The 22,119-nt window shown below is 49.9% G+C and overlaps 1 protein-coding gene across 1 annotated transcript in view; it reads right to left on the bottom strand.

Moving 5' to 3' along the window:
- Positions 1-22,119, bottom strand: part of HSPA12A (heat shock protein family A (Hsp70) member 12A) — a 99,082-nt gene that overhangs the window by 47,534 nt on the left and 29,429 nt on the right. The window contains exons 2-3 of the mRNA XM_073556571.1: positions 15,869-15,957; positions 9,441-9,568 (exon numbers count right to left, since the gene is read on the bottom strand). Of these exons, the coding sequence (XP_073412672.1) occupies positions 9,441-9,568; positions 15,869-15,957 (217 nt within the window). The remainder of the gene's footprint in view (positions 1-9,440; positions 9,569-15,868; positions 15,958-22,119) is intronic.

Raw genomic sequence — 22,119 nt, 5'->3', positions numbered from 1 at the left:
GCGAGGACCGCAGCACACCGCGAGGACCGCAGCTCACCCCGAGGACCGCAGCACACCCGCGAGGACCGCAGCACACCGCGAGGACCGCAGCTCACCCGCGAGGACCGCAGCAAACCCGCGAGGACCGAAGCAAACCCGCGAGGACCGCAGCACACCCGCGAGGACCGCGGCTCACCCGCGAGGACCGCGGCTCACCCGCGAGGACCGCGGCTCACCCGCGAGGACCGCAGCACACCCGCGAGGACCGCAGCACACCCCGAGGACCGCAGCACACCCGCGAGGACCGCAGCACACCCCGAGGACCGCAGCTCACCGCGAGGACCGAAGCAAACCCGCGAGGACCGAAGCAAACCCGCGAGGACCGAAGCAAACCCGCGAGGACCGCGGCTCACCCGCGAGGACCGCGGCTCACCCGCGAGGACCGCAGCTCACCGCGAGGACCGCAGCACACCCGCGAGGACCGCAGCTCACCCGCGAGGACCGCAGCTCACCGCGAGGACCCCAGCACACCCGCGAGGACCGCAGCACACCTGCGAGGACCGCGGCTCACCACGAGGACCGCAGCTCACCCGCGAGGACCGCAGCTCACCCGCGAGGACCGCAGCTCACCCGCGAGGACCGCAGCTCACCCGCGAGGACCGCAGCAAACCCGCGAGGACCGCAGCTCACCCGCGAGGACCGCAGCTCACCCGTGAGGACCGCAGCACACCCCGAGGACCGCAGCTCACCCGCGAGGACCGCAGCAAACCCGCGAGGACCGAAGCAAACCCGCGAGGACCGCAGCACACCCGCGAGGATGGATTACACATTACTGAGAAAGATCCATGTAAGGAGCATGGAAAAAGTCTCACAGTGCAGCACCGCGAGGACCACAGTTCACCCGCGAGGACCGCAGCTCACCCGCGAGGACCGCAGCTCACCGCGAGGACCGCAGCTCAACCGCGAGGACCGCAGCACACCCGCGAGGACCGCAGCACACCCGCGAGGACCGCAGCACACCCGCGAGGATGGATTACACATTACTGAGAAAGATCCATGTAAGGAGCATGGAAAAAGTCTCACAGTGCAGCACCGCGAGGACTGCAGCTCACCCGCGAGGACCGCAGCACACCCGCGAGGACTGCAGCTCAACCGCGAGGACCGCAGCTCAACCGCGAGGACCGCAGCACACCCGCGAGGATGGATTACACATTACTGAGAAAGATCCATGTAAGGAGCATGGAAAAAGTCTCACGGTGCAGCACCGAGCTCACCGCGAGGACCGCAGCGAGTCATGCTCCCCAGCTCTTCATGGTGAGCGGTCACCTCTGACCACTGCTCATGCTGATGAACAAATGTTGCACAGGAGGATCACAGCACAGGACACTAGGGATTCTTTCAGCTTCTGACAGGTGAGGGATATTGTTTTTTTTTGTATTTGTTTGTTTACAGAGGACAATGGCTTCAGGGGATTAAGTGTTAACCCCTTCGTGACTGAGCCAATTTTGACCTTAATGACAAAGCCAAATTTTTGAATTCTGATCAGTGCCACTTAATGTGGTTATACCTCTGGAACACTTCAACAGATCCCGGTGAGTCTAAGACTGTTTTTTTCATGACAAATTGTACTTTATGACCGTGGTAACATTTCTTTGATATGACTGGCATTTATTTGGGAAAATATTAGAAATTTGGTGAAAATTTTGCAATTTTCAAACTTTTATTTCTTATGCCCTTAAAGTATTGAGTTATGTCACACAAAATAATTAATAAAAACATTTCCCTCATGTCTACTTTACATCAGCACATTTTTGGAAACATCTTTTTTTGTTAGGAAGTTATAAGGGTTAAACGTTGACCAGCGATTTCTCATTTTTACAACACCATTATTTTTAGGGACCACATCACATTTGAAGTGACTTTGAGGGGTCTATATGATAGAAAATACCCAAAAGTGACACCATTCTAAAAACTGCACACCTCAAGGTGCTCAAAACCACATTCAAGAAGTCTATTAACCCTTCAGGTGCTTCACAGGAGCTATGTGGAAGGAAAAAAATGAACATTTAAAGGGAACCTGCCACCCCCCCCAGGCGGTTTTAAGTAAAAGAGCCACCTTGTGCAGCACTAATGCTGCATTCTGTCGAGGTGGCTCTGTTACTTAGCGTCCCTTCCACCGCAGAAATAATCTTTTATAAAATTGTTGCAAAATACCTGAATTTTGACAGAGGGGCAGGTCATTCCCCCTCTGACAAACGCCTCGCATCCATTACTCATTTCTTGTTTGGCGCCGCATCCTCAGTTTTCTTTGGAAACGCTGGCGCCTGCGCTGTACTATATCTTCTTGGACATGCGCAGTTAGCGCTGCCCGACGTGCCCGCGCTCTCAGATCATATCCTGGCCTTCATATCACGCGGCCAGAGATCCCGCCCCGCAGTCGCTTATGATTTATTCACACTGCGGGGCTGGGAATCTCAGGCATGAGAGCCGCAGAGAACTACTGCGCATGCCCGAGATTCCCAGCCCCGCAGTGTGAATAGATCATAAGCGGGCGGGATCTCTGGCCGCGTGATATGAAGGCCAGGATGTGATCTGAGAGCACGGGCATGCCGGCCAGCGCTAACTGCACATGCACACGAAACTATAGTACAGCGCAGGCACCAGCATTTCAAAAGAAGCTGCAGAGGCGGCGCCAAATACGAAATGACTGATGGATGCGAGGCGTCTGTCAGAGGGGGAAAGACCTGCCCCCCTGTCAAAATTCAGGTATTTTTGAACAATTTTAAAAACTATTACTTCTGCGGTGGAAGGGACGCTAAGTAAAAGTGCCACCTTGACAGAATGCAGCATTTATATATTACTAAGCGCTCAACGGAGAGCGCAGGATAAATGTGAGATGAGCATTATTCCAATTTTTGGGAGGTAGAATGAACAAATAGCCAGCAGTAAAAGAATAGTTCTTATGTCTATTTTTGTGGGGTTCGCAGTGCCATATAGGTGATGAGGCAGATTTATTTTTCAGGTCAGTGCGATTACAGCAATACCAGATTTATAAAGGTTTTTTTAGGCTTTGTTGCCATCACACAATAGAAATGCTTTTTTATAAAAAGTGAGGGCGTTTTGTCGCCACATTGTGTAACTTTTTTTATTTTTTGGCGAATAGAGCTGTATGAGGGCTTATTTTTTGCGGGACGAGTTGATGATTTTTTTGGTGCCAGTTTGAGGCACATAATATTTTTTGATTGCTTTGAATGAACAAAAACCAGCAATTCAGTTATTGTTTTTATTTTGTTTGCTTTCTTTGCGCCGTTCACCATGCAGTAAAAGTGAGAAGACGGATTTGTTTGTTGGGTCGGTGCGATTACAGCGATACCACCTTTACATAGTTTATGATTTCTACACACACTAAATACAATATTTTAGCAAAATGAATTTGTTTTGCATCCTCGTATTCTGAGAGCTGTAACTTTTTAATTTTTTTTGCCAAATGAGCCATCTCAGGGCACGTTTTTCTGTGGGACAGTTTGGTGTTTTCATTTACATAACTTTTTTTTTACATATGACTTTTGATCGCTTTTTATTCACTTTTTTGTGAGTCACTATAATGAAAGAGCGACATTTTTGGCTTTTTTTTACGGTGTTCGGCAAATAAATAACGTGCCAGTTTTATGGAGCGGGTCGTTCCGGACGTGGCCATACCAGTTATGTGTACATTTATTATTACTGCTTTATCAGAAACGTTTAGAATTGCAAAACGGATTTTAGTGACTTGTGTGCACATTTGTGTGTGTTTTTTATTTTTTTTTTCACACTTTCACTGTGGGACACGTATGATTTGTACTTTAATCACTGGTCTCATACACTGCTGTACTGCAAGTGCATGAGAGCAGTCAGTGTCTGCTCATATGATCACATGACCTTAGGGTACCATGGCTCATCGCGTGGGGTCTGATGGTTACTATGGGGGTCTTGTGACCCCCTTATAAGAACTTAAATACCGCTGTCACTATCGGCAGCGGTATTTAAGGGGTTAATCGGCCCCGATCGGTTGCAAAACCAATTGGGCCTGATACTGCAGAGTGTCAGCTGACACCCGCGGGAATCACAGCTGATCGGCGGAGCCATTCTCTTATTCCTCAGCGCCATTATAAAGTGTGTCGGTGGTCGTTAAGGTCTTACATTTACACTTGAATACAACTCTCAACATTGTCCCGCACTGATCGCAGTCAAGAGACAATGATGTGAGCTGTCTTCAGCTCCCGGCGCCTGAGAACAGCGCAAATTGTGCCGGCTTTACTCAAGCTAAGGTACATGTAATACTGAGGCACATGTATGCCACGCGTAAGAAACACATGGACATGGATCTCTCTGGTATTGGTCTTTCCAGTAGCAGAAATATCAAGAGGTGTGAAAGAGCTCTAAGGAGCAGGAGGAGTATGGGGAGGAGCTAGAGGCCAAGCTCCACCCTCCTCCATAGAATCTCATCAGTACCAGCAGTCATCGCCCATGTAAAGAGCAGGATGGGGAGGAGCTACAGGCCAAGCTCCACCCTCCTCCATAGAATCTCATCAGTACCAGCAGTCATCTCCCATGTAAGGAGCAGGATGGGGAGGAGCTACAGGCCAAGCTCCACCCTCCTCCATAGAATCTCATCAGTACCAGCAGTCATCTCCCATGTAAGGAGCAGGATGGGGAGGAGCTACAGGCCAAGCTCCACCCTCCTCCATAGAATATCATCAGTTCCAGCAGTCATCTCCCATGTAAGGAGCAAGAGGAGGAGGAGCTAGAGGCCAAGCTCCACCCTCCTCCATAGAATCTCATCAGTACCAGCAGTCATCGCCCATGTAAGGAGCAAGACAAGGATGAGGAGGAGCTACAGGCCATGCTCCACCCTCCTCCATAGAATCTCATCAGTATCAGCAGTCATCGCCCATGTAAGGAGCAAGAGGAGGAGAAGCTAGAGGTCAAGCTCCACCCTCCTCCATAGAATCTCATCAGTACCAGCAGTCACCGCCCATGTAAGGAGCAAGAGGCGGATGAGGAGGAGCTACAGGCCAAGCTCCACCCTCCTCCATAGAATCTCATCAGTATCAGCAGTCATCTCCCATGTAAGGAGCAAGGGGAGGAGGAGCTAGAGGCCATGCTCCACCCTCCTCTATAGAATCTCATCAGTATCAGCAGTCATCTCCCATGTAAGGAGCAGGATGGGGAGGAGCTAGAGGCCATGCTCCACCCTCCTCTATAGAATCTCATCAGTATCAGCAGTCATCTCCCATGTAAGGAGCAAGAGGAGGAGGAGCTAGAGGCCAAGCTCCACCCTCCTCCATAGAATCTCATCAGTACCAGCAGTCATCTCCCATGTAAGGAGCAGGATGGGGAGGAGCTAGAGGCCAAGCTCCACCCTCCTCCATAGAATCTCATCAGTACCAGCAGTCATCTCCCATGTAAGGAGCAAGGGGAGGAGGAGCTAGAGGCCAAGCTCCACCCTCCTCCATAGAATATCATCAGTTCCAGCAGTCATCTCCCATGTAAGGAGCAAGAGGAGGAGGAGCTAGAGGCCAAGCTCCACCCTCCTCCATAGAATCTCATCAGTATCAGCAGTCATCGCCCATGTAAGGAGCAAGAGGAGGAGAAGCTAGAGGTCAAGCTCCACCCTCCTCCATAGAATCTCATCAGTACCAGCAGTCACCGCCCATGTAAGGAGCAAGAGGCGGATGAGGAGGAGCTACAGGCCAAGCTCCACCCTCCTCCATAGAATCTCATCAGTATCAGCAGTCATCTCCCATGTAAGGAGCAAGGGGAGGAGGAGCTAGAGGCCATGCTCCACCCTCCTCTATAGAATCTCATCAGTATCAGCAGTCATCTCCCATGTAAGGAGCAGGATGGGGAGGAGCTAGAGGCCATGCTCCACCCTCCTCTATAGAATCTCATCAGTATCAGCAGTCATCTCCCATGTAAGGAGCAAGAGGAGGAGGAGCTAGAGGCCAAGCTCCACCCTCCTCCATAGAATCTCATCAGTACCAGCAGTCATCTCCCATGTAAGGAGCAGGATGGGGAGGAGCTAGAGGCCAAGCTCCACCCTCCTCCATAGAATCTCATCAGTACCAGCAGTCATCTCCCATGTAAGGAGCAGGATGGGGAGGAGCTAGATGCCAAGCTCCACCCTCCTCTATAGAATCTCATCAGTATCAGCAGTCATCGCCCATGTAAGGAGCAAGAGGAGGAGGAGCTAGTGGCCATGCTCCACCCTCCTCCATAGAATCTCATCAGTACCAGCAGTCATCTCCCATGTAAGGAGCAGGATGGGGAGGAGCTAGAGGCCATGCTCCACCCTCCTCTATAGAATCTCATCAGTATCAGCAGTCATCGCCCATGTAAGGAGCAAGAGGAGGAGGAGCTAGAGGCCATGCTCCACCCTCCTCCATAGAATCTCATCAGTATCAGCAGTCATCGCCCATGTAAGGAGCAAGAGGAGGAGGAGCTAGAGGCCAAGCTCCACCCTCCTCCATAGAATCTCATCAGTACCAGCAGCCATCTCCCATGTAAGGAGCAAGGAGGAGGAGCTACAGGCCAAGCTCCACCCTCCTCCATAGAATCTCATCAGTATCAGCAGTCATCGCCCATGTAAGGAGCAAGAGGAGGAGGAGCTAGTGGCCATGCTCCACCCTCCTCCATAGAATCTCATCAGTACCAGCAGTCATCGCCCATGTAAGGTGCAGGATGGGGAGGAGCTAGAGGCCAAGCTCCACCCTCCTCCATAGAATCTCATCAGTACCAGCAGTCATCTCCCATGTAAGGAGCAGGATGGGGAGGAGCTAGATGCCAAGCTTCACCCTCCTTCATAGAATCTCATCAGTACCAGCAGTCATCACCCATGTAAGGAGCAGGATGGGGAGGAGCTAGAGGCCAAGCTCCACCCTCCTCCATAGAATCTCATCAGTACCAGCAGTCATCGCCCATGTAAGGCTGTGTGCACACGCTGCAGATTTTGCTGCGGTGTACAGTACCATGATTCCCTATGGGAATCAAAAACCGCAGTGCAGACGGTGCGGAATTTTCCGCGCGGATTATCTGCGGTTTTCAATCCGCAGAAAGAATTGACATGTCAATTCTTTCTGCGGATTCCCCTGCGGTTTGCCATCTCCTCCATTGAGGAGATGAAAAACCGCAGGGCAAAACCGCAGAGCAATCCGCAGGTAAAACCGCAGGTATTTTGACCTGCGGTTTCACCTGCGGATTGTACAAAATCCGCGCGGATGAATCCGCACAAAATCCGCAGCGTGTGCACACAGCCTAAGGAGCAAGAGGAGGATGAGGAGGAGCTACAGGCCAAGCTCCACCCTCCTCCATAGAATCTCATCAGTATCAGCAGTCATTGCCCATGTAAGGAGCAAGAGGAGGAGGAGCTACAGGCCAAGCTCCACCCTCCTCCATAGAATCTCATCAGTACCAGCAGTCATCGCCCATGTAAGGAGCAGGATGGGGAGGAGCTAGAGGCCAAGCTCCACCCTCCTCCATAGAATCTCATCAGTACCAGCAGTCATCGCCCATGTAAGGAGCAGGATGGGGAGGAGCTAGAGGCCAAGCTCCACCCTCCTCCATAGAATCTCATCAGTACCAGCAGTCATCTCCCATGTAAGGAGCAAGAGGAGGATGAGGAGGAGCTACAGGCCAAGCTCCACCCTCTTCCATAGAATCTTATCAGTACCAGCAGTCATCTCCCATGTAAGGAGCAGGATGGGGAGGAGCTAGAGGCCAAGCTCCACCCTCCTCCATAGAATCTCATCAGTACCAGCAGTCATCTCCTTTTTCAGTAACTGTTCACTGAATATAGATTTTACCGGTGAATTGAGAATTTAGGGAATGACTGAAAGAAGCAGATTTCTCGGATAAGATATATTACACAGCTTTTTATTTTCCCGAGCATCACTGATTTATTATTTAAGGGTTTGTTCAAATACTGCGTTTTTCAAAAGGTTTAAAACAAAACAAAAAAACCCAACGCTTCACTTCACAGTTCAGGCAAAGTGAAGGAGACTTCAGACATCTCACGCACAGGCTGGATGTGGTTTGCGGATTTGAACCCTTGAAGCGTTTTCTTTTTTACCCCTGACGCACCAATTCTTTCTCTGCTTTTCAACCATTCAAATGCACGGGAAAAGAAACAGGAATTTTACCCAGAAAATCTGCTGTAAGTTCTCTTCTCACAGCTGAGGTTTGGGACATTGTTACATTGTCGCAGTCTGAGATTGTCTGGGCTGGAAACAAACTATCAAGAGAGACTGTGCCCCTGAATGTCCACCCTGCGTGTCTGTAACAAACCCTCAGCTGTAGGAAGTCACCTCAGAGGGGGTATACACCACGACTCAACTTACTGACAAGAAGCAGAGATCTTAAAGGAAGGAAATGAGACACCGTCCATGAAAAACTGCGGGACCCTTCATAACACTGATAGCACCGGCCCATCCCTGGAGGTTACAGCCGGAGACTGTACCGCGGTGTCATCCCTGGAGGTTACAGCCGGAGACTGCACCGCGGTGTCATCCCTGGAGGTTACAGCCGGAGACTGCACCGCGGTGTCATCCCTGGAGGTTACAGCCGGAGACTGCACCGCGGTGTCATCCCTGGAGGTTACAGCCGGAGACTGCACCGCGGTGTCATCCCTGGAGGTTACAGCCGGAGACTGCACCGCGGTGTCATCCCTGGAGGTTACAGCCGGAGACTGCACCGCGGTGTCATCCCTGGAGGTTACAGCCGGAGACTGTACCGAGGTGTTATCCCTGGAGGTTACAGCCGGAGACTGTACCGAGGTGTTATCCCTGGAGGTTACAGCCGGAGACTGTACCGCCGTGTCACTGCCATATGTCTGACTCACCTGCCGCTGCCATTACACAACCACCCGGACAACGCGGCTCATTAATAGCTTTCAATTGATTTTCTGGAGAATGCGGCAATCACATGCGGCTCCTCGGCAGAAGTAAATCAGAGATAAGTGCTGCCCAAACGTTGACAATGGTTGGGCGGGTGAATCAACTATCACCCCACAGGCGTGGCCTCCGCAGGCCATCACGCTCACAGATAGGCCGGGGTCACACTACCGTGTGTGATGCGGGAAAGCCACACGAGTGTCTCGCATCAACACTCGGCTGCATGTATTTCTATGCAGCGCATGCTCCGGTCCGAGTGTCAGCGGCAGCGCCGGGTGTTGATGCGAGAAGCTCGTGTGACTGTCCCACATCACACACGGCAGTGTGGTCCCGGCCATAATCTGGCACTGTGAAGATCTCTCCAGTAAGAGCCGACATTCCCATTACTATCTACAGAGGAGCCATTCTCATGGTGGACAGAGGCCGGAAGAGAATTCAGGGCGACCATCTGTCCGGGCAGCGGTGCCAGATGGGCTGCAGATACTGGAGACGCGATGTAGAGGGGATAAAGTATGTGCCCCCCGTGGATATTACCTCATGATGTGGATGCATTCCGGCTCTTTGGAGAAGGCAAACGCGTAACCGCTGGATGTGGTGCCAAAATCAACGGCAACGACTACAGAGAAGGCCTGCTCCTCCGCCGAACCGCTCTCCGAGTCTTTCTGTAATAAGAGGGGACAAGGAAGGGTTAACCCCGGTGTGACTGGAGGCTGCAGTTATCATATGGCCGTTATACAAGGAGAGAATCGCTCGGTCAAGCTGCAGCCACGTCATGTCCTATCCTCCAGTCACCTCCAGAGCTGCAGCAACATCATGTCCTATCCTCCAGAGCTGCAGTCACATCATGTCCTATCCTCCAGTCACCTCCAGAGCTGCAGCAACGTCATGTCCTATCCTCCAGAGCTGCAGCCACGTCATGTATTCTCCAGTCACCTCTAGAGCTGCAGCCACGTCATGTATTTCCCAGTCACCTCCAGAGCTGCAGCCACGTCATGTATTTGCCAGTCACCTCCAGAGCTGCAGCCACGTCATGTATTCCCCAGTCACCTCCAGAGCTGCAGCCACGTCATGTCCTAACCTCCAGTCACCTCCAGAGCTGCAGTCACATCAAGTCCTATCCTCCAGTCACCTCCAGAGCTGCAGTCACTATTCTACTGTTACATCATGTGGTGTACTGCCAATGGCGGCAGACAACATGGCCTCTATGGGGCCGTGAATCGGGGGGATGGAGGCCCGGTGCTACAATCGGCACCAGGCGCCTGCCTCGCACCACACTTTCATCTGTCTCGGCATCCTGGACCCGTCCGCCATCATTCTCTGTCTGATGTCACAGCGCAGCACCACAATGACGTCACTACAGAAGACGAGCTGCGGAGACCGGAGAATAGAACGGGGACATGGGGGCAAATTTATCTCCTAAATCAGTGAGAGTATAATGTCATTACATTACATGGAGGGCTATGTGGGGGGCCATTACATTACATGGAGGGCTATGTGGGGGGTCATTACATTACATGGAGGGCTATGTGGGGGGTCATTACATTACATGGAGGGCTATGTGGGGGGTCATTACATTACATGGAGGGCTATGTGGGGGGTCATTACATTACATGGAGGGCTATGTGGGGGGTCATTACATTACATGGAGGGCTATGTGGGGGGTCATTACACTACATGGAGGGCTATGTGGGGGGCCATTACACTACATGGAGGGCTATGTGGGGGGCCATTACACTACATGGAGGGCTATGTGGGGGATCATTACATTACATGGAGGGCTATGTGGGGGGTCATTACACTACATGGAGGGCTATGTGGGGGGCCATTACACTACATGGAGGGCTATGTGGGGGGCCATTACACTACATGGAGGGCTATGTGGGGGGCCATTACACTACATGGAGGGCTATGTGGGGGGCCACTACATTACATGGAGGGCTATGTGGGGGGTCATTACATTACATGGTGGGCTATGTGGGGGGTCATTACACTACATGGAGGGCTATGTGGGGGGCCATTACACTACATGGAGGGCTATGTGGGGGGCCATTACACTACATGGAGGGCTATGTGGGGGGCCATTACACTACATGGAGGGCTATGTGGGGGGTCATTACATTACATGGAGGCTATGTGGGTGGTCATTACATTACATGGAGGCTATGTGGGGGGCCATTACATTACATGGAGGGCTATGTGGGGGGTCATTACATTACATGGAGGGCTATGTGGGGGGTCATTACATTACATGGAGGGCTATGTGGGGGGCCATTACACTACATGGAGGGCTATGTGGGGGGCCATTACACTACATGGAGGGCTATGTGGGGGGCCATTACACTACATGGAGGGCTATGTGGGGGGCCATTACATTACATGGAGGGCTATGTGGGGGGTCATTACATTACATGGTGGGCTATGTGGGGGGTCATTACATTACATGGAGGGCTATGTGGGGGGTCATTACATTACATGGTGGGCTATGTGGGGGGTCATTACACTACATGGAGGCTATGTGGGGGGCCATTACATTACATGGAGGCTATGTGGGGGGCCATTACATTACATGGAGGGCTATGTGGGGGGTCATTACATTACATGGAGGGCTATGTGGGGGGTCATTACACTACATGGAGGGCTATGTGGGGGGTCATTACATTACATGGAGGGCTATGTGGGTGGTCATTACATTACATGGAGGGCTATGTGGGGGGTCATTACACTACATGGAGGGCTATGTGGGTGGTCATTACATTACATGGAGGGCTATGTGGGGGGTCATTACATTACATGGAGGGCTATGTGGGGGGTCATTACACTACATGGAGGGCTATGTGGGGGGTCATTACATTACATGGAGGCTATGTGGGGGGTCATTACACTACATGGAGGGCTATGTGGGGGGTCATTACATTACATGGAGGGCTATGTGGGGGGTCATTACATTACATGGAGGGCTATGTGGGGGGTCATTACATTACATGGAGGGCTATGTGGGGGGTCATTACACTACATGGAGGGCTATGTGGGGGGTCATTACACTACATGGAGGGCTATGTGGGGGGGTCATTACATTACATGGAGGCTATGTGGGGGGTCATTACACTACATGGAGGGCTATGTGGGGGGTCATTACATTACATGGAGGGCTATGTGGGGGGTCATTACATTACATGGAGGGCTATGTGGGGGGTCATTACATTACATGGAGGGCTATGTGGGGGGCCATTACACTACATGGAGGGCTATGTGGGGGGTCATTACACTATATGGAGGGCTATGTGGGGGGTCATTACATTACATGGAGGGCTATGTGGGGGGTCATTACATTACATGGAGGGCTATGTGGGGGGTCATTACATTACATGGAGGGCTATGTGGGGGGTCATTACACTACATGGAGGGCTATGTGGGGGGTCATTACATTACATGGAGGGCTATGTGGGGGGTCATTACATTACATGGAGGCTATGTGGGTGGTCATTACACTACATGGAGGGCTATGTGGGTGGTCATTACATTACATGGAGGCTATGTGGGGGGCCATTACATTACATGGAGGCTATGTGGGTGGTCATTACATTACATGGAGGCTATGTGGGTGGTCATTACATTACATGGAGGCTATGTGGGTGGTCATTACATTACATGGAGGCTATGTGGGGGGCCATTACATTACATGGAGGCTATGTGGGGGGCCATTACATTACATGGAGGCTATGTGGGGGGTCATTAAATTACATGGAGGCTATGTGGGTGGTCATTACATTACATGGAGGCTATGTGGGTGGTCATTACATTACATGGAGGCTATGTGGGTGGTCATTACATTACATGGAGGCTATGTGGGGGGCCATTACATTACATGGAGGCTATGTGGGTGGTCATTACATTACATGGAGGGCTATGTGGGGGGCCATTACATTACATGGAGGGCTATGAGGGGGGTCATTACATTACATGGAGGGCTATGTGGGGGGTCATTACATTACATGGAGGGCTATGTGGAGGGTCATTACATTACATGGAGGGCTATGTGGGGGGTCATTACATTACATGGAGGGATATGTGGGGGGTCATTACATTACATGGAGGGCTATGTGGGGGGGCCATTACATTACATGGAGGGCTATGTGGGGGGTCATTACATTACATGGAGGGCTATGTGGGGGGTCATTACACTACATGGAGGGCTATGTGGGGGGCCATTACACTACATGGAGGGCTATGTGGGGGGTCATTACATTACATGGAGGGCTATGTGGGGGGTCATTACATTACATGGAGGGCTATGTGGGGGGTCATTACATTACATGGAGGGCTATGTGGGGGGCCATTACACTACATGGAGGGCTATGTGGGGGGTCATTACATTACACGGAGGGCTATGTGGGTGCCAATATACAGTGTGGAGATTTGCTTGTGATTCATCATACTTTGCCGGGGGAGTGAAGGTGGAATACAGTAGGATCATGATACTGTGCAGGAATTCAGTATGGGGGGCATCATACTGTGTTTAGGGGCCACTTGCCTTATACTTTATGGGTGCAATGAAAGGGGGATGTAGGCTTCAATAGGAGAATTACTGTAAGTGATGCACAGCGGTGAGACCTGCTCTTCTGTAACCCTGCAAAATATTGTTTCTATCTTTTTTTAAGGCGTCGGGGGGTGGTGGATGCATGATTTCTATGCAAGTCCCTAATCATGTCTTATCCTCCAATCACCTCCAGAGCTGCACTCACTATTCTGTGGTTACATCGACTGTTTTCTAAGCGCCTATAATTTACTGGTAGTCAGACTTTTGCAGGCAGCTCTGGTAGTGACTGGAGTAGGACATGATGGATCCCAGTACTGGGAGGGGAAGGACACAGGGCAGCAGTGCCATTAATTCTGGGGTCTCCGTGCAGCAGGTCTATGATGGGGCTACGATCCCCCGATTTCTGAGGGGCAGTGATGGGATCAGGAGCGGCTCGCCATGATGGAGTCAGGGCTCGAATTAATCAGATAATAATAATAATAATTTTTATTTATATAGCGCCAACATATTCCGCAGCACTTTACAATTAAGCGGGGACATGTACAGACAATAAATTCAATACAAGTTAAGACAATTCAAACAATGACATTAGGAGTGAGGTCCCTGCTCGCAAGCTTACAATCTACAAGGAAATGGGGGGACACAGTAGGTGATGAAAAATCCGATTCATTCGGACCAATGTAACCCTGTGCGTCCGCTCTCAGCTGCGCTTTATTCCTGCTCCTATTGGATAGCGATCAGACAGATAAAGAAAATAGAGAAAAGAACTGGAGCTTGCAGAATTCGGATCGCACGCACCCATATAAGAGTCCGAGATATCACCCGAGTGCAGCGAGATTCCCACCGACGCCGGCAGCAGAGGCGAAATCACTTCTCCGTCTCCCCCGCAGCTGTGCGGGAACATCTCACGGGAGACGATTGGAGCGCAGAGCACGGACGCGCGGATCACGCTCCCAGCAGAGCACGGACGCGCGGATCACGCTCCCAGCAGAGCACGGACGCTCGGATCACCCTCACAGCAGAGCACGGACGCTCGGATCACGCTCCCAGCAGAGCACGGACGCTCGGATCACGCTCACATCAGAGCACGGACGCGCGGATCACGCTCCCAGCAGAGCACGGACGCTCGGATCACGCTCCCAGCAGAGCACGGACGCTCGGATCACGCTCACATCAGAGCACGGACGCTCGGATCACGCTCCCAGCAGAGCACGGACGCTCGGATCACGCTCACAGCAGGGCACGGACGCTCGGATCACCCTCACAGCAGGGCACGGACGCTCGGATCACGCTCACATCAGAGCACGGACGCTCGGATCACGCTCCCAGCAGAGCACGGACGCTCGGATCACGACCGCAGCAGAGCACGGACGCTCGGATCACGCTCACAGAAGGGCACGGACGCTCAGATCACGCTCACATCAGAGCACGGACGCTCGGATCACGCTCCCAGCAGAGCACGGACGCTCGGATCACGCTCACAGCAGAGCACGGACGCTCGGATCACGCTCCCAGCAGAGCACGGACGCTCGGATCACGCTCACAGCAGGGCACGGACGCTCGGATCACGCTCACATCAGAGCACGGACGCTCGGATCACCCTCACAGCAGGGCACGGACGCTCGGATCACGCTCACATCAGAGCACGGACGCTCGGATCACGCTCACAGCAGGGCACGGACGCTCGGATCACCCTCACAGCAGGGCACGGACGCTCGGATCACGCTCACATCAGAGGACGGACGCTCGGTTCACACTCCCAGCAGAGCACGGACGCTCGGATCACGACCGCAGCAGAGCACGGACGCTCGGATCACGCTCACAGAAGGGCACAGACGCTCGGATCACGCTCACATCAGAGCACGGACGCTCGGATCACGCACCCAGCAGAGCACGGACGCTCGGATCACGCTCACAGCAGGGCACGGACGCTCGGATCACGCTCACAGCAGGGCACGGACGCTCGGATCACGCTCACAGCAGGGCACGGACGCTCGGATCACGCTCACAGCAGGGCACGGACGCTCGGATCTTGCTCACAGCAGGTCACGGACGCTCGGATCACGCTCACAGCAGGGCACGGACGCTCGGATCACGCTCACAGCAGAGCACGGACGCTCGGATCATGCTCACAGCAGAGCACGGACGCTCGGATCACGCTCCCAGCAGGGCACGGACGCTCGGATCACGCTCCCAGCAGAGCACGGACGCTCGGATCACGCTCACAGCAGGGCACGGACGCTCGGATCACGCTCACAGCAGGGCACGGACGCTCGGATCACGCTCACATCAGAGCACGGACGCTCGGATCACGCTCACAGCAAAGTCGGAGCAGAGTGTCATTACCATCTTGTATCGGATGGGATTCGCTAGAGAGACTCCGGCCGTATACACCTCCACAATATGTGATAAAATCGTCACTTACTGCAATGATATGTGATGGGGACAGCGGTGTAATCCCCGGATCCCCCAAACTTCGTGCTGGTGACGAGTAGGCGGAGGTGGAGACCCTCTCTGCAAGAAAGAAGATAAAGCGTCAGCTCTTCTGCCTCCAACTGGTGACCAGTGCAGAGAAGCGGACACCCCATGTTCCCCGTACAGAGGACGCTCTGCCAGGAACTCGGGGCTCGCCCAGACAATAGACCACACAAAAACAACTCTACCAATGGCTCACTGCACGAGGAGGAGAGAAACGAGATCACTAAACCCAAACTCCTGTCACATCCAGCAATAAAGACTGCAGGAAGTGCAAGAAAAGCTGGGCGATAACAGAGAGCAATAGACTGTAGGTCTTTTATTATTATAAAATACTTCACGACATTTCAAACGACACACATTACATTACTGATCCTGAGTAACATCCTGTATTATACGCCAGAGCTGCACTCACTATTCTACTGGTGCAGTCACTGTGTACATACATTACTGATCCTGAGTTACATCCTGTATTACACTCCAGAGCTGCACTCACTATTCTGCTGGTGCAGTCACTGTGTATATACATTACATTACTGATCCTGAGTTATATCCTGTGTTATACCCCAGAGCTGCACTCACTATTCTGCTGGTGCAGTCACTGTGTACATACATTACATTACTGATCCTGAGTTACATCCTGTATTATACTCCAGAGCTGCACTCACTATTCTGCTGGTGCAGTCACTGTGTACATACATTACATTACTGATCCTGAGTAACATCCTGTATTATACTCCAGAGCTGCACTCACTATTCTGCTGGTGCAGTTACTGTGTACATACATTACATTACTGATCCTGAGTTACCTCCTGTATTATACTCCAGAGCTGCACTCACTATTCTGCTGGTGCAGTCACTGTGTACATACATTACATTACTGATCCTGAGTAACATCCTGTATTATACTCCAGAGCTGCACTCACTATTCTGCTGGTGCAGTTACTGTGTACATACATTACATTACTGATCCTGAGTTACCTCCTGTATTATACTCCAGAGCTGCACTCACTATTCTGCTGGTGCAGTCACTGTGTACATACATTACTGATCCTGAGTAACATCCTGTATTATACTCCAGAGCTGCACTCACTATTCTGCTGGTGCAGTTACTGTGTACATACATTACATTACTGATCCTGAGTTACCTCCTGTATTATACCCCAGAGCTGCACTCACTATTCTGCTGGTGCAGTCACTGTGTACATACATTACATTACTGATCCTGAGTTACATCCTGTATTATACTCCAGAGCTGCACTCACTATTCTGCTGGTGCAGTTACTGTGTACATACATTACATTACTGATCCTGAGTTACCTCCTGTATTATACTCCAGAGCTGCACTCACTATTCTGCTGGTGCAGTCACTGTGTACATACATTACATTACTGATCCTGAGTTACATCCTGTATTATACCCTAGAGCTGCACTCACTATTCTGCTGGTGCGGTCACTGTGCACATACATTACATTACTGATCCTGAGTTACCTCCTGTATTATACCCCAGAGCTGCACTCACTATTCTGCTGGTGCAGTCACTGTGTACATACATTACATTACTGATCCTGAGTTACCTCCTGTATTATACCCCAGAGCTGCACTCACTATTCTGCTGGTGCAGTCACTGTGTACATACATTACATTACTGATCCTGAGTTACATCCTGTATTATACCCCAGAGCTGCACTCACTATTCTGCTGGTGCAGTCACTGTGTACATACATTATATTACTGATCCTGAGTTACCTTCTGTATTATACTCCAGAGCTGCACTCACTATTCTGCTGGTGCAGTCACTGTGTACATACATTACATTACTGATCCTGAGTTACATCCTGTATTATACTCCAGAGCTGCACTCACTATTCTGCTGGTGCAGTCACTGTGTACATACATTACATTACTGATCCTGAGTTACATCCTGTATTATACTCCAGAGCTGCACTCACTATTCTGCTGGTGCAGTCACTGTGTACATACATTACATTACTGATCCTGATTTACATCCTGCATTATACCCCAGAGCTGCATTCACTATTCTGCTGGTGCAGTCACTGTGTACATACATTACATTACTGATCCTGAGTTACATCCTGTATTATACTCCAGAGCTGCACTCACTATTCTGCTGGTGCAGTCACTGTGTACATACATTACATTACTGATCCTGAGTTACATCCTGTATTATACTCCAGAGCTGCACTCACTATTCTGCTGGTGCAGTCACTCTGTACATACATTACATTACTGATCCTGAGTTACATCCTGTATTATACTCCAGAGCTGCACTCACTATTCTGCTGGTGCAGTCACTGTGTACATACATTACATTACTGATCCTGATTTACATCCTGCATTATACCCCAGAGCTGCATTCACTATTCTGCTGGTGCAGTCACTGTGTACATACATTACATTACTGATCCTGAGTTACATCCTGTATTATACTCCAGAGCTGCAGTCACTATTCTGCTGGTGCAGTCACTGTGTACATACATTACATTACTGATCCTGAGTTACATCCTGTATTATACTCCAGAGCTGCACTCACTATTCTGCTGGTGCAGTCACTGTGTACATACATTACATTACTGATCCTGAGTTACATCCTGTATTATACCCCAGAGCTGCACTCACTATTCTGCTGGTGCAGTCACTGTGTACATACATTACATTACTGATCCTGAGTTACATCCTGTATTATACTCCAGAGCTGCACTCACTATTCTGCTGGTGCAGTCACTGTGAACATACATTACTGATCCTGAGTTACATCCTGTATTATACTCCAGAGCTGCACTCACTATTCTGCTGGTGCAGTCACTGTGTACACACATTACATTACTGATCCTGAGTTACATCCTGTATTATACCCCAGAGCTGCACTCACTATTCTGCTGGTGCAGTCACTGTGTACATACATTACTGATCCCGAGTTACCTCCTGTATTATACTCCAGAGCTGCAGTCACTATTCTGCTGGTGCAGTCACTGTGTACATACATTACATTACTGATCCTGAGTTACCTTCTGTATTATACTCCAGAGCTGCACTCACTATTCTGCTGGTGCAGTCACTGTGTACATACATTACATTACTGATCCTGAGTTACATCCTGTATTATACTCCAGAGCTGCACTCACTATTCTGCTGGTGCAGTCACTGTGTACATACATTGCATTACTGATCCTGAGTTACATCCTGCATTATACCCCAGAGCTGCATTCACTATTCTGCTGGTGCAGTCACTGTGTACATACATTACATTACTGATCCTGAGTTACATCCTGTATTATACTCCAGAGCTGCAGTCACTATTCTGCTGGTGCAGTCACTGTGTACATACATTACATTACTGATCCTGAGTTCCATCCTGTATTATACTCCAGAGCTGCACTCACTATTCTGCTGGTGCAGTCACTGTGTACATACATTACATTACTGATCCTGAGTTACATCCTGTATTATACTCCAGAGCTGCAGTCACTATTCTGCTGGTGCAGTCACTGTGTACATACATTACATTACTGATCCTGAGTTACATCCTGTATTATACTCCAGAGCTGCAGTCACTATTCTGCTGGTGCAGTCACTGTGTACATACATTACATTACTGATCCTGAGTTCCATCCTGTATTATACTCCAGAGCTGCACTCACTATTCTGCTGGTGCAGTCACTGTGTACATACATTACATTACTGATCCTGAGTTACATCCTGTATTATACTCCAGAGCTGCACTCACTATTCTGCTGGTGCAGTCACTGTGTACATACATTACATTACTGATCCTGAGTTATATCCTGTATTATACCCCAGAGCTGCACTCACTATTCTGCTGGTGCAGTCACTGTGTACCATCATTACATTACTGATCCTGAGTTACCTCCTGTATTACAGTGGGGCAAAAAAGTATTTAGTCAGTCAGAAATAGTGCAAGTTCCACCACTTAAAAAGATGAGAGGCGTCTGTAATTTACATCATAGGTAGACCTCAACTATGGGAGACAAACTGAGAAAAAAAAAATCCAGAAAATCACATTGTCTGTTTTGTTTTCATTTTATTTGCATATTATGGTGGAAAATAAGTATTTGGTCAGAAACAAGCAATCAAGATTTCTGGCTCTCACAGACCTGTAACTTCTTCTTTAAGAGTCTCCTCTTTCCTCCACTCATTACCTGTAGTAATGGCACCTGTTTAAACTTGTTATCAGTATAAAAAGACACCTGTGCACACCCTCAAACAGTCTGACTCCAAACTCCACTATGGTGAAGACCAAAGAGCTGTCAAAGGACACCAGAAACAAAATTGTAGCCCTGCACCAGGCTGGGAAGACTGAATCTGCAATAGCCAACCAGCTTGGAGTGAAGAAATCAACTGTGGGAGCAATAATTAGAAAATGGAAGACATACAAGACCACTGATAATCTCCCTCGATCTGGTGCTCCACGCAAAATCCCACCCCGTGGGGTCAGAATGATCACAAGAACGGTGAGCAAAAATCCCAGAACCACGCGGGGGGACCTAGTGAATGAACTGCAGAGAGCTGGGACCAATGTAACAAGGCCTACCATAAGTAACACACTACGCCACCATGGACTCAGATCCTGCAGTGCCAGATGTGTCCCACTGCTTAAGCCTGTACATGTACGGGCCCGTCTGAAGTTTGCTAGAGAGCATTTGGATGATCCAGAGGAGTTTTGGGAGAATGTCCTATGGTCTGATGAAACCAAACTGGAACTGTTTGGTAGAAACACAATTTGTCGTGTTTGGAGGAAAAAGAATACTGAGTTGAATCCATCAAACACCATACCTACTGTAAAGCATGGTGGTGGAAACATCATGCTTTGGGGTTGTTTCTCTGCAAAGGGGCCAGGACGACTGATCCAGGTACATGAAAGAATGAATGGGGCCATGTATCGTGAGATTTTGAGTGCAAACCTCCTTCCATCAGCAAGGGCATTGAAGATGAAACGTGGCTGGGTCTTTCAACATGACAATGATCCAAAGCACACCGCCAGGGCAACGAAGGAGTGGCTTCGTAAGAAGCATTTCAAGGTCCTGGAGTGGCCTAGCCAGTCTCTAGATCTCAACCCTATAGAAAACCTTTGGAGGGAGTTGAAAGTCCGTGTTGCCAAGCGAAAAGCCAAAAACATCACTGCTCTAGAGGAGATCTGCATGGAGGAATGGGCCAACATACCAACAACAGTGTGTGCCAACCTTGTGAAGACTTACAGAAAACATTTGACCTCTGTCATTGCCAACAAAGGATATATCACAAAGTATTGAGATGAAATTTTGTTTCTGACCAAATACTTATTTTCCACCATAATATGCAAATAAAATGAAAAAAAAACAGACAATGTGATTTTCTGGATTTTTTTTTCTCAGTTTGTCTCCCATAGTTGAGGTCTACCTATGATGTAAATTACAGACGCCTCTCATCTTTTTAAGTGGTGGAACTTGCACTATTGCTGATTGACTAAATACTTTTTTGCCCCACTGTATACCCCAGAGCTGCACTCACTATTCTGCTGATGCAGTCACTGTGTACATACATTACATTACTGATCCTGAGTTACATCCTGTATTATACCCCAGAGCTGCACTCACTATTCTGCTGGTGCAGTCACTGTGTACATACATTACTGATCCTGAGTTACCTCCTGTATTATACTCCAGAGCTGCACTCACTATTCTGCTGGTGCAGTCACTGTGTACATACATTACTGATCCTGTATTATTCTCCAGAGCTGCACTCACTATTCTGCTGGTGCAGTCACTGTGTACATACATTACTGATCCTGAGTTACCTCCTGTATTATACTCCAGAGCTGCACTCACTATTCTGCTGGTGCAGTCACTGAGTACATACATTACATTACTGATCCTGAGTTACATCCTGTATTATACCCCAGAGCTGCACTCACTATTCTGCTGGTGCAGTCACTGTGTACATACATTACATTACTGATCCTGAGTTACATCCTGTATTATACCCCAGAGCTGCACTCACTATTCTGCTGGTGCAGTCACTGTGTACATACATTACTGATCCTGAGTTACATCCTGTATTATACCCCAGAGCTGCACTCACTATTCTGCTGGTGCAGTCACTGTGTACATACATTACATTACTGATCCTGAGTTACATCCTGTATTATACTCCAGAGCTGCACTCACTATTCTGCTGGTGCA

Source organism: Dendrobates tinctorius, unplaced genomic scaffold (assembly GCF_039654945.1).
Source record: "Dendrobates tinctorius isolate UK_male_01 unplaced genomic scaffold, ASM3965494v1 ptg000236l, whole genome shotgun sequence".
Taxonomy (NCBI): Eukaryota; Metazoa; Chordata; class Amphibia; order Anura; family Dendrobatidae; genus Dendrobates; species Dendrobates tinctorius.
The sequence above is the reverse complement of the archived record's forward strand: the minus strand, read 5'-3'. Positions and strand labels throughout refer to the sequence as shown.